We start from the raw sequence: 13,820 nt of genomic DNA on the forward strand, positions 1-13,820 counted from the left end.
AGGTAAGGACATTTTTGCAGCTGCAGTTTCTCCACCTTGTACCTATATTATCAGTTGTTCAAAACAATGGAAAACTGCACAGGTGTCACTGAGGGCATCATCCAAGGATGGTGGAGCTGTCCAGGTGCAGCAAAAGCCACGTGTTGGTAGCAGTTGGCTTGTACAGAGTTGAGTCCAAGCAGCAATTGGTCTGGTTAGATTCAGAAAAACCATAGTTAAAATTTGTAAAGGCATGAGTGAGGCATAAGGTCACGTTACTTTTAATGATGGAATATAAGGTAAGAAGGCGCTATTGAAAATCTGTGCCTCAGTCTTGGTTTTGAGGTCTATCACCAAGCTAGCACTGCCGGGCAGCCAGCTTTAGCCAGTCAAATGACAAATCCCAATACAAAATGGAGTGAACTTCACTCATAGCCTCTCCTGAGGGGTTACAAGTCCAGAAAATGAAATGCAATTTGCGATCTGGGGCAGGGCATTTAGGCTGTGAAAACTTGTGGTTTTAAATGAGAGGAAAGGCAGTGCTGGAATAGTTTTCTTTCCATTACTGTATGAGAAAGAGCTTTGTTTAACATAACAGATTACAAACAGAACATGACAGAGAGACAGATTTTTGTATTTGTCCTCTCTAATAAGTAGACATTTCTAGATTTCAAGATCAGAAGTAAGCACTGTGATCTAGAACTGAATTGATACATAACATGAACTGTGGCTTAGTACAGGATTTCCCCTGTCTATCAACTTTAAGTCTAAACTCTATTATTGAACTTAAGCTTATCTTTAGAAAAACATCCTTACCCACTCAGGGTTTCATTTCTAACATCTTCTGCTATCTGTCTTTCCTAATAGGTAGGATAAGAAAGATTCCTCATAAGATTGTGTGGATATTACTACCCCTCATCAGCCTTCCAGAACTTTTAAATTTGGAAAATGGGATGGGAAGGGAAAGGACATAATTTTCTCATCCTCCATACGTTTAATCTTCCTTTGTGCAGAAGCTGAATAAAAAGGAGTTTAGACATAGGCAGCAGATGACAGTGCTCCACAGTGTGCTCTCATGGAGGATGGATGTTGGGTTTGTAGCTGAATTCAAGAGTGATGCAGCAACATCAGCCTCAGCATGTCAAGGTGGCTCTTTCCCCACCCCATGCAGCTGGATACTTGGATTACGTCGAAGTCCCTGCATGAGCATGGCTCTGAGGGTGCAGCTGAGATTTGGGCCTAGCCTAGGAGTTAGCTCTGATGCTCCAGAGTTACCTTTGGCTCAACATTGCAAGGGACATGAGCAACTGTGTGAAGCCTTCTCACTTGTATTGACCATCACTAGTAAATTGTGGCTTGCAAGAGCCTGTCTGATCTTGGATTTGCAGGGAGACATCCTGATGCCTACACATCCCTTGACCATTCTTCCCATTGTCCTCTCAAGAATTAGGGATCTCACAGAGAAGCACTCAGCTGTCTGCCAGTGGCTCCTCAGTATGTCTCCTTGGTGCTTCTTTCAGTTATACCACCTGCTTTTCTGAAAGCTGAAGGTACTTCAGATATTTCCATCAAAGACTGGTTGTGGTTAGGTCCTTCTAGTGCTGTGGAGCTAACACCATGCACAGCCATACCATTTTCCTCTGGCTGCAGTTGTGTAGGATGTCATTTTGTCATCTTGCCTCTGGTGGATACATGGGGTTATATTACCTGCCCGCTTTTGGGTTTTTTTCTCTTGTTGGTAGCCAGTTCCTCAGCATTTCTGATGTCTCCCAGTGTCAGTGTTTGTCCTTCTAATGAGTGAATCTTTTCTTCCAGCACAGCCGCTAGATTGCAGCTCACACAGCATGAGTCCCTCCTGGTTTCAGGCAGGAAATGAAACACAGCACATCTGTTACAGATCACAGCTGCTGTCCTGTCACTGGCCGTTGCAGTGTCGAGGCTAGAAATGCACGTAGAAGAAATGTCACAGACGTTTCCTCCCCAAACCCAGTTAGCCACTCTCTGTGCCTGGCAAATGACCTGTGTACTAAATCTCGCCAGAAAAGCAGAGATCAACAGCGCAGTGTCTCAGACATTTGGTCTGATCAAATGTCTGTTGTCATGACTTCATGGAGACACACAGACAGGCAGGGCTGCCTCACCTTGCCCAGAAGGCTTCAGACCCAGGGAAAGCCAAGGTCCTACCACATTAAACATGCCATACATGCTCTCATGCATGTAGGTATGCAGGTAGGCCTGCTCTGCTCCTCTACATCCAAGCACCAGCTCTGAAGGCAAGTCTTTCTGTTAGGCATTTTTCTTGTATTTAGAGCAATTTATTTCCCTGATGAAAATAAAATAAGTGTTCTCAGCTAGTAACAGAAGCTCTTACTCAATGTTTATTAAATGTTGCACATAAATAAGAAGTTTAAAAACCTGTCACTGTGGCTTTTAGTTACTTTTTTTCAGAATCAATCCTAGACTGAGAGTTTCAAACATCAAAAAAATTGTCCACATGTTGAAAAAAAACAGTGTGGCCTGAGTGAGTGTAATAGAAATAGCAATATAATTTGTCTTCCCGTATGCAATTATAAGTGTGTGTGTATATATATATGTAAGATCAGACTATTGAGGATGCAAATATGGCATCCTTTTTGAAAGTTTCCTTTGAACCCAGTAAGGTAGGGAAGTGAAAATTTAGGCTAAACACTGGTGCTGGCTCATGTTTTAATTGTGCTGTTTAATAATTTCCATTGTGCACCTTGTTAGAACTAGCATGTGCCATCAAGTACATTTTCACACCTGGTTATAGGTATGAAGGGAGGGAACACAGCAGAACTGTTTGGAGAGGAAATATTATTTGGATTTAGCTTTAATAGATGAAACTCCATTCTAATGCTAAGAAAAACTATTCCACAGGAAAGAGACTCCTGATTCCCATTTACTAGGCTGGCGCAGCAGCCACTGGGAGACAGTGGATGAAGGAATTAGTCCATATCAGAAAATATCTATAAGAACATAAACAGAATGGAATTGCCAAGCACAACACTTTAGCATGTGTCACATACTAATTAGGTATAGATCGGGAGTTCTGTGCAGGAAATAAAGATTTGTTTTCACTACTAGTGTCGAGGGTTTGAAATCTGTGCTTATTTTGACATGGAATGAAAAGATCTTTGGATATTTTTTGTGAAATCTGATAGTGGGAAGGGCAGGAGCAGATTTGTTCTGTATATTCCAGTGGTTATGTCCCAGGCAAATCACAATCTCTGTGTTTCCTCTTTGTCTTCTGGGGATGCTAAGCCTTACATGAGCATTGCAAGGATGCTTTTGATAGTGATGGCTGTTCTTGACAGAGCAAAAGCACTGTTATGTGGATTGGATATATAAAGCCAGCATACAGCCAAGTGAACTTATAAACTGAAGGGTAGGAAGGAAACAAAAGAAATGTGATTTCTTGTTCCCCTCTAGAATATGTCAGAAGAGGGAGCAAGAGCTGTCTGTGGCCTCTCTGCCTGCTCCAGCACTTGCTGGAACAAATGCCGCACTGTGACAGGTCATTTCCTAACTGCTGTGGGCTCCTTCCTGTTATCAGGCCCCAGCAAAACTACTCCCATTCATTCAAGCACATAATACGAGTTATTTTATTTTATTTTATTTTATTATTTTTATTTTTATTCCTGGGGCAAGTTGGAGAAGGGTATGAAAACTACTGTTTCTCTCACAGTCTAGAGAGAGCTCATGGGCTTGTGGTCCAGCCTGCATGTGCCAGCAGGGCAAAGATACAGCACGGGGCTCTCAAAATCTGCTGCAGAGTCCCTGTAGTAATTCAGGTATATTTTCCCATCATAAATATTGCCCTTTTGCTCAATGGCCTTTCTCTTGAGATCTTACTTTGGGTGGAAAGATTTAAGTCACCATGCAGAAGTCACTTTAGGCACTGAGTGATACAGGCAACATTTTGTTTGCAACACAAATGCTATCTCTTTTTTTTTTTTTTTTAAGTCCTTTTAGATTAACAGACAGTGGTATGCTATGAAACTTACTGTTTTTTCAACTCTGGTAGGAGCATAAATAATATCACAGTGGTACTCCCTGATACAATGCATTTATTAACCGGTACCAGTATATTTGCAGGTACTGCTTTATTTGTGCACACAGTTACTGATACAAAACTCTTTCTATTGCATTAACTGCATTTTGTTTATCTCTTGATGTTCCCAGTTCTGTATCCTTTTAATCTGCATTTCTACCTGTAGGCTAGTATATTATCAAAATCTGTATTTTAAACTAGGAGACAGGACATACAGTTAAAGGCAAGAAGGGCAATGGGAAAGAAACCATCAAAAACCTTGGCTCTTGTTTTAGGAAGGGTGGTGCATACACAAGGGTCACCTTTGTTCTTTATTTACCACACTATATTTGGATTCTTAATCCTTTAAGACCAGGTACTTCTGGGTAGTAACTCTCTTGGACCAATGACATATACTTTCAGCTGAGGAAAGAAGTTCACAAACATACAGAAGAAAAATGAGAAAGGGAAAGTGAATGTGTCCATTGCTCCAAGGAGATTCAACTAAGGTGTGAAGGTGATGTCAGATAAGAATTTGATTTTATGCCCAAAATTAGAAATATTACAGTACAAGGCTGTTGTTTAGTACTTGCCATAGAAACAGGACTCAGGGTTGGTGAAGGTCTGTAACAGGGTTTGCCCATTCCAAAGTTAAAGCTGCTTTAATTTAGTGTAGGGTTTGGGCTTCCTGCTCGCTTTACGCCATTTTTAGCAAGCTTTTAAATTCAGCAATGTAATGAAACCAAATCCTTAAATTTGTAGAATATACATTATTAGCTGATGTTTGCTGATCTTCCTCAACACACTCAAATAATGATTTAATTTCTGATCAGCTAGTAAATGCCAAAGCAATTGGTAACTTTTCATTGAGAAAGGGAAAATAGGTTTTCTTTGATTTTGAAGTATAGTCAGTTTTTATGGAATATCAACAAGTATCCCCAGTGCAGTTGCTGACAGAGGGCAGAGAGGATTTCACAGCTGCCTTTAGTCTTCCTACTATAGTCATGAAAGGTTGGGCACTTAACAGCCAGTTCAGAGCACTTCACCAAGCTCACTGCTCTGACGAAGGGACCCTATTTTTTTTGCTGCCTGTAAGAGGCAGCACAAGGAGATGAGACAAGTCAATCTCAACAGAACAGTAAACCAATAGAAATATGGTCGTCATTTATTCAGTGTGCAGAGAGAGTACATTTATCTGAAAAAAAGTATGCATGTTGGGTTTTTTCATATTAATTCTTGACAGACACGTCTGGTCTGATAAGTGTAAGGAAAGTCATCCTTTCACTCAGTTTAATAAAACCTCAAGAAACAACATGTTCTCAATAACATAAAGACATTCACTTGGTAGTATGGTAATAACTTTTCAGATGGAATGACCTGATGCTTATATGACTGCACAATGTGCCTGTAAACAAATTTGAAAAGTAAGTTTGCTGCTGTAATGTTTATTGGCTTTACATTGGCCAGTATTTACAATGTAGAATTTGTAAGTATGCTTAACTTGTTAAAACTTCCTAAATAAAGACAAAGTACACTGTAAAATAAGCAGATGCTTACTGTAAGCTCTAAAAAGTATTTATTCAGCTGGTATTTGTGCCTTAAGTCCAATATCAGTATTAGGACACTGGAATAAAACAGAAGCCTTTAATGCAGTTCATTATTCTAGAAAGCTGGGACTAACTAATCCTTCCTCATACTGGCCCCCAAGTGCATCTCTCAACTAGTGAACTCTCTGTTCCTAAAGCCCCCTAATACACTTTTTATTTCTGATGTCACTTTCCCACCCTTCAAGGCACATAAGGTAGCATGTGTCATTGCACTAACATAAGCTTTATTTCTGCTGATGCTTTTTGGTATTGGCAAGTACTTAAAGATAGTTTGCTTAATATAATAAACAGGCTGTATTTAGTGTCCTTCCTGTGATTTCAGTTTGTTGCCATACAGGGAATGTACAGTGTTTGTAGTTGATTAAGTCAGGCTTCTTTCTTTGTAAGTGATAGACTAGAAAATATTCTGAAATAAATATATTCACTTTCTTATATGAAAGGTATGTCCACAGAGCTCAGAGCATTTTAAACCAGCAAGGTCTTTCAAATAAAGTGAAGAGGAATTAAAGTCTTTATGTCAATGAACTTACCTTGGGTTTATTGCAGTGTTGCAAAAATCCTGTATTTTCTTCTGTATCATTGATTCCTTACCATTTGCCCTGTTAATCTTAATTTCTTTTAAAGCCACTGTAGCATCGACAGAATTGTATGACAAGTCATATGCCAAGAATATCTTGCCAAATTTAAAAGTCATTATAGTAACCAGTTTCTTGCAGGAATTATAAAACAAATAATCGTACTGAGGCAATAGGGCAGACCTAAATAATTGGCAGGCCAACTACTTGTTTTGGCAAAGACAGTGGCAAAAACCTCATCATAATTTCTTCTACAGGTTTTTTCAACTAAGCTGGCCCTTCAGTAGTATTATGCCATACTAAGATGTCTGTCTGTACGGTTTACAAACTCAGTAAAATCAGACATCCAAACAGATGAGGATGAAAAATATGTTTGCTGTAGCCTTTGCCAGTCGCCAAGTGGATGTTTATCAGCAAATACCCATTATAGGCTGAAAAGAATCAAATTACTTTTAATATGATGGCAACACCTGATGCAAGACATTGTTGTCTTCTACAGCTAAATAAGTTGAATATGAATGGACTTGACAGCATGTATTATGAAACGCATTATGATCTAGAGGCTGGATGTCGCCCTAACAACCAGACAATATTTCCTTAATTAAGTATAATTTTTTCCCTACGTGATCACAAGAGGATTCTGCAAACTCTGGTGAATTAATGGTCTGGTAAATGCATGTAATTCCCTGCTCTAGGTAACTGCCAGCTTTGAGCACGTTAAGCTGTCTTAGGAAAGCTGCAAATACTTGATTTGTTTTCCCAACTTCTTTTCCTGACGTATTAAACAGTATATGTTTAGGGACTAGAATATATGTATTTTCTATTTAAAAATAATATGTTTACTGTCTCTGAGCAATTTTTTTGTCCTTGGTATATTTTCTCTCCAGTCCATATTTTTTTTAAATAGTTTATTTGTAAAACCTGTCTTGCTTACTTATTTACTGAAAGACATTTGCTATCAGATTTTTCCACTGTGTGTCTGGCACTTGTGTTTGCTACACTAAATCATAAGACTTCCTTCACCGCTGCCCTTTCTTCATTTCCAGGTTCCTGAATTTATACATAGGAATAGCTATCAGTCTGTCACATCTGTAATCAAGCAAGTTCCTCCAACCATACCTTTGCAATAAACATCTTTGCAAAGAAAGCTAGGTATTTTAAGGCTTTGGGACATCCTAAATTAATGGCAGCCACTACTGCCGGCAGTGTGGGGCTGCATGAAGCCATGTTGCAGGTGTGGCTTTCTGCTTACCCCATCACACATCACACGTTGGGAGCTCACCTTGTCTGTCACAGAAAGCCGAGGCAACTGTCCATCTCTAAGCCAAAGGAGAAAACTGCATGTAGAGGGAACTGAGAGCTGTTCATCAATTGACAAATTTGGTTTGAGCGTTTATGGTTTGATACAGTAAAAATGCTGGTTTGTGGTGTGGATCATTCTGAGCATAAAGCTTATGATTTCTTACCATAACCCAAAATGTGCAGGTGGATGTCCAAACCCCAAAACCTCATCTGGCTGTGTGCTGCTCTACAGGAGCAGCCCTGGTATCCCAGGCCACTGATTTTGAACATACAGCAAGAACTTCATTTTCCTTGGGCACAGTGCCACTTCAGACTCTTGCACTGAATCCACTACGCAGGCTGAATGAGTGTATGCCCTGCAGATTTACTTTCAGACTCTTTCAGCAAAAGGGTAGATTTTTTTCAGCAAAAAGAGAGGAGCAGCATGAAAGAGAAGAATGTCATGTAAGGAAGAAAGAAGGGCTTTTTGAATAAAGTATTAACTCTACTATGCTGAAAGAAATTTGGAAGAAATTTTGTGGTGCAAATTTATGACTTGTCTGGATTAGTAAGGACCCGTGCCAATAAGGAGAAGGTTAGCACTGTGGCAGTTCATTAGAATGAGTTAATCAATGGGTTAATCTGTGTAAATCAGTGCAAATTAATATAGCCAAGAAAGAGGCAAAAGTGTTCACAAGTGTTGCAGGTTTGATACTTGCACACTTATAAGCATTTATTTGGAACCATGACAGATATTCTGTGGAGGCTAGTTTCTGTAATTTGCCAAATTTCTCTAGGGACTTCTCAGTGCAAGAAACGTAATCTGCTATGTGACACAAAACAAGCATGTATGTATTTCGTGTGCTGAGGGTATTACGAAAAAGACTGACCAAGCTGAGCCTACTTCCTCTTTATCATTGCATGCAAGTAATGAGTTCGCAGAGAGCTGCAGAATTGCAGTTTCTCAGATAGGATGTGCATAGACAAAATATTGCTGGAAGGTGAGAAAAAATTGAATTGGTACTTTCCCACATTTTTTATTTTTGTTTATTTTTTATTTGCCATTGAAAATTTGAAATCTTTTGCTTCTAATCACATTCTTGACAATGCAGTCACATAGCTCTACGTACATGTGAGACACTTGAGAATGGGTGTGATGTGGTTTTTGGAACTAGTTTATTTTAAATTCCTGTTTATAGGTAGATTTTGTGAGTAATCTCGATGGAAAAACGTCAGTTTTCCTTTTTTTTCAACATTCATCCACATTTTCCACACTTTGTAGCAGATGTAATGTGGTTGGTTGTGCAAATTTACAATGTGTGCACACAAACATACATATGCACAAAGCAGAGCTATTATTTCATACGAAGAAGTAGCTGGAAATGCCTCCTTATTTAACTATCTGCAAGAGAAAGAGCAGACCACTCTGTTTCTAACTGACTTTCTCTAACCAACACAGGAAGTAGCATTTTACACCATAGAACTGAAGAGAATTATCACTTCACTAGGACATGAGGTTACCAACATGGGACCTTAGGGAGTGGGAAAGCAAAAAACCAAGGAATATGAATGGCAAAGAAGCCTTCTCCAAAGCTCCTCTGGCATGTCTTTTGTTTCATTTTTGTTCAAAGTGTTGTTCTTGCTTTAGTATGCTGTTTGTTATTAATATCTTCGTTTTTCATGCGGAGAAGAAAAATGTTTTTAAATGCTGTGCATGTGTTTTACATGGGTGTCACTACCAAACTCGCTGTCAATAGCTAGTCTTAGTTAATCAGCTATAAAATGTCATGAGTAAGGGTTCTTAATTGAGACTGGAAAAATCCAAGATAAGTACAATAATAGGTTGAAGGTCTCAGAGACCAAAGGTTTTAGAAGTCAGAGAAAATTGGGGACATATGTGTTCTGTCGGTAAGATTATTCTATATAGGATATGGAAAAATAGAAATGACAGGTATTTTGCAACGTACAGTAGCATTCATCATGGAAATAACATATGCATTTGTTTGTCAGAAGCAATGAAGTAAAAAATGACACTTAATTGGAACTGACATAAAATGGCCTCATTAGTAGTACAAATAATATATGTGTGTAGCTTGGTTGTCAATAGGGACAAAACATATTTCCTCTGACAGATATATTAGTCTCTTTTAAGATTCATGTCAAGTTTTCAACCAGGTTCACTCATTTAGAGAATGCTGCTTTTGTTTTTTTGAAGTGAAATGTTGAAGTGTAAATGATCTATGTTTGTAGGGTGCTGTGATAACACCAACAATGGACCACACTATGTCAATGCAGCCAGCGAGCATGATGGGCCCTCTGACCCAACAGATGAACCACCTTTCCTTGGGCACAACAGGAACGGTAAGATCATAGGTTATACCATTTACTTTCTATATTGCAAACCATTTATTGCTTACTGAGTTTCTCAAGGTAATTTATTACTCTTGGGTTTTCAGTGCTTCACCTTTTTGCGGTTTAATATTGCCATGGTTTACTTTGTTTTTTCTCCATGTCCAGGGATGTCTGGCCCTGTCGGGGAAACATGTCAAAGTGCTTTTCATCATGACCTAAACATGATGTACTACACAAACAATATCCTCATATTGTTACGTCACACAAACATGTATCTAAAGATATGTTTCTAAAACCTTCATACAGTCAGCATTAGGTATTATAGAACAGAACTGACGAAGAAGTATGAGTAGTAGGGGGAATTATCTGTACTAATTCTCATGTGAATATGGAAGTAGTCCTCTATCAATTTGGTTTTTAATCAGAGGTTGTTTGCTTCTCGATCTAGAAAGTCTTATACCACTGGGAAGTGGGAGTTCTGGCTTTGTGATAGGATCCAGTACTCACTTCTAACCCACAGCAGACAGCCATACATAGTTTGCTCCAGGCTCAGAAATGTGATTTTGGGTCAAGGTCAGCTGTGTTTCCAGTATATTATATTTCAACATGCATATTTCAACAATTATTTTCTCTTTAAGCTGTGTAAGTCAGACTCAGTTAACTCTTCCAAAGTCAGAGAAAGGCAAAAAATACTGTTAATATTATTAAAACTCTCTGAAATGTTCCTAAAATACAACAGCCTACACACAATATATGGTGGTTGATATGTGAATGTCTGCACACTGCATGTACGTGTATATTTTTACAAAAATGCAGGCATAAACATGACACGTCTTTAGCACATATGCACTTTATGTAATAATTACATGAAAGATCTATTATGCATTTACAAAATTTTTCTATATCACCACTGTACTACTTGATACTAATCTATAGGAGCAGTTTTCCAATTTGGGTTTTTTTTTTTATTTTTTTAAATTGAATAAGGTACTGAATAAAGTTGCATCCTTACGAAGTTATTTAACTCACTGTATTGGGTCTTCTCTTCCTCTCCCTCCTCTCTTCTATTCCTCTCCTTTTTTCTTATCTGTTGAAATTAATTCTGACTCTAGTGTCTTTAGCCCCTTTAAAAAAGAAAACTCTGTTGAGATCTGAGACCTCTGTATTTATTTCTGAAGAAACTTGAATATGATGGTTCATTGTTTATTCCTGGTATTTTAAATGTTTCATTCAACAATCAAAGAAGTAGGAATTATATCTCAAAGCTAATAACAGCATTTTTCCCCTCTGAAGAGATGGAACTGAAGGAATACTAGGACTAGTGAGAATTTCTGTGTGTGTAATTACTGTGATTCAAAAGTGTGTTTAAAAATTAAGACAAGGAAATGGAAAATGAATTCTGGTTGTGCTGCTGGGCAGCTCCTATGAATTTTTCCTTCTGTCTGTCATTTTCATTTTCATGACTCTTACAGACATTGTCTTCTGTGCTCATTTTCTCGCAATCTTAATGCAAACTAGAAAATTCCCAGCTAATGTTCTCTTCTGACTTGAGACCACTATTACAATGCTCATAGTAACAAATCCATAGTAATAAATCCATTTGGGGAGGCAGGGGAAGGAGTCTGAAAGGCAGTCGGTGACCTAGTGGGTGATAATAAGATCCTGAATTTATTTTACTGCAACTGAACGTAAAGAAAATCTTGCCTTCTTTTTCCTAGCTCTTTACACAGCCTTATCTTTCAAGGTCACAGCACTCCCTGATAACTTCGTGAAATACACTCAGAGGTATACCATATAGGTTTATGTTTACTATCTTCAAAACTCCTAACTTATTTATGGAAAACTTAAAGAGCAAGAAAGAGTAAATGATTGATGGGTGTTACAATATCCATACACTTTTCATAAATCTCAAATGACACTCTATTTTGCCGCATACAGGATTTCTCTTTGGTAAAAACACCATCAGCACCATATTCAGTTAAACTCCTTGTGCAAGCAGGATAATCATGGAGGTCATCAGGAATTCCTCGTGTCAGGAATTAAAGGGAGAAATTTAGGATTTGGGCTGCCAGTAGCAGTTTTATTGGATGTATCCATCCTCACTTGAAATTGAATCTTCCTAACATGTTCTGTTACAGAAAAAAATGTGGGGAAAATGGACAAGCTATTTAGAGATAGGATTTATTTAGAGATATTTTTACTTCATTTATTCTGAAGTCTGAATTTCAGTCCAGAGAGAGGAGCATTGAAAGCATAAAGCCATGACAAATTGAGCCAAGTCCAAATCGTGCTACTGTGAGTACCTCAGCAGGACTAAGTTTTATGGGCAGTATAAGGCATAAACGATACATTTCTGTTATGAGCATATTTTTTAATTTTATCCTTAAAACTGTGCAACAGGATGCCATAAAGAGCCACCAGCTATCTTTCAAGAAACCAGCCAGATTTTTTTTAAGCAAACAGGCCAAAAAGTCACAAACAATTCTGCTCAGTGTCAGCTGTAACACTGTTCCAATTTAATTTAAAAGACTGCAGTATGCAAAGCAGTTTTCATTAAAAGGCTTTCATACAGTCGCTTTCTTAGATAAACCATTTTTCTAATTAACATAACATATTTTTCAGCCAAAACAGACCTCTGTGGTCACTTAAGTGAGAGTTGACTTCAAACCCACTTCCAAACTTGCCCGATTCAGGATGGATGCTCCATTTCTAAGATACTGCTTCAGCAGAAAATCTATTCTCTAGCAAGCAAGCTAGAGAAATAGCATAAAGGCCTTTGCATGCCTCCTACCTTGTGGGAATTACTCTGCCTTCTGATGCTCTCTAAAAGATTAAAATACTCTGTCCAGGCTAGAGCCGTTCCAGAGGGGAGACCCTTCACTCTTCAGCCCTTTGGTGAGGTGGGTTACCTGAGTAAGAGCGGCTTCTGCCAGTTCCTGCCTTGACACGAAAAATTGGATTTGAGTTTTGATCTCTCAGCCTTGAAGCACATGTTAAACCCCGCGGGAATCCAGGGGGCAGCCACCTCCATCCCTGCTTGCGCTTGATTCTTTAGTCACCCAGCCAGGGGGGACGTTTCTGGCTAAATGCTGGCGGGGCTGCTCACTTCCAGCTGGGAGCATCCAATTCAGCAGCCAAAACAGAGCAGTTTTCCTACAGCCCCGCTCACAGACAGCTGCCTTCCCCTTGTGCTATGGGAAGCCTTCAGTTACTGGCCCCAAAAAGCACAAAGAATTTTGTTTAGGAAACCATTTGCCATGAATAGGAACAAGAAGTTTTCTTTCCCTCCAAAACCCCCAAAGAATGCATATTTAATTTTATTTTATTATCTTTTTTAACATTTTTATCTCTTATCACTGAATTGTCTGCATAAAATCAGACATCTCTGCTATACTAAGCACTCCTCTAATCAGGAGGATGCACGGAGGCTATCAAGATGCCAGGCCAAGTGAAAAGCTGCAAATCCATCTTTACCTGATCTCACTGCCCACTTCATGAAAACATACAGCTGCAGCAAATATTCCAGCCCAAAGGATGGTATAGGCCACCGGGGCAAGAGAGGAGGTAATGGTCTGCAATTTGTGACAACTCAACCTGTGTTCATGTGCTGTGAGAGAATTTCATACAGCGTTTGCGTCTCCCAGTTACTGTGCTTTGTGCTTCATCCACCAAGAACATAATTCCTTTCTGCCTTTATGAAAATCAAATTGATTTCCGCCAGTGAAAACAGAGTTTACGTTACTGATGAATTGAGAGGCAAGTGTGCTGCTCTGATCGCCTCCCCAAATCTGCCTGAAATCTGGAGTTAAGCAGCGAATCTGCCAGAGAGGTGATTTCTGCCATATTTATACGTATTTTTCGTACATACCTCTCCACTCAGAAAGAGCAGAAAGCATTTACACGGGTGTGCTGGCTGTGGGTAAATATGTAAAGAAAACCTAAGTTTAAATTATGTCAAGATTACAGCAAAAAAGG

General features: G+C 38.9%; 1 protein-coding gene across 5 annotated transcripts in view; it reads left to right on the forward strand.

Moving 5' to 3' along the window:
• RBMS3 (RNA binding motif single stranded interacting protein 3) overlaps positions 1–13,820 on the forward strand; it is a 723,803-nt gene that overhangs the window by 683,118 nt on the left and 26,865 nt on the right. For all 5 annotated transcript variants that reach the window (XM_075705237.1, XM_075705238.1, XM_075705241.1 and 2 more), the window contains one exon: positions 9,744–9,854. In XM_075705237.1, the coding sequence (XP_075561352.1) occupies positions 9,744–9,854 (111 nt within the window). The remainder of the gene's footprint in view (positions 1–9,743; positions 9,855–13,820) is intronic.

The sequence above is a fragment of the Pelecanus crispus genome, chromosome 2 (assembly GCF_030463565.1).
Source record: "Pelecanus crispus isolate bPelCri1 chromosome 2, bPelCri1.pri, whole genome shotgun sequence".
NCBI lineage: Eukaryota > Metazoa > Chordata > Aves > Pelecaniformes > Pelecanidae > Pelecanus > Pelecanus crispus.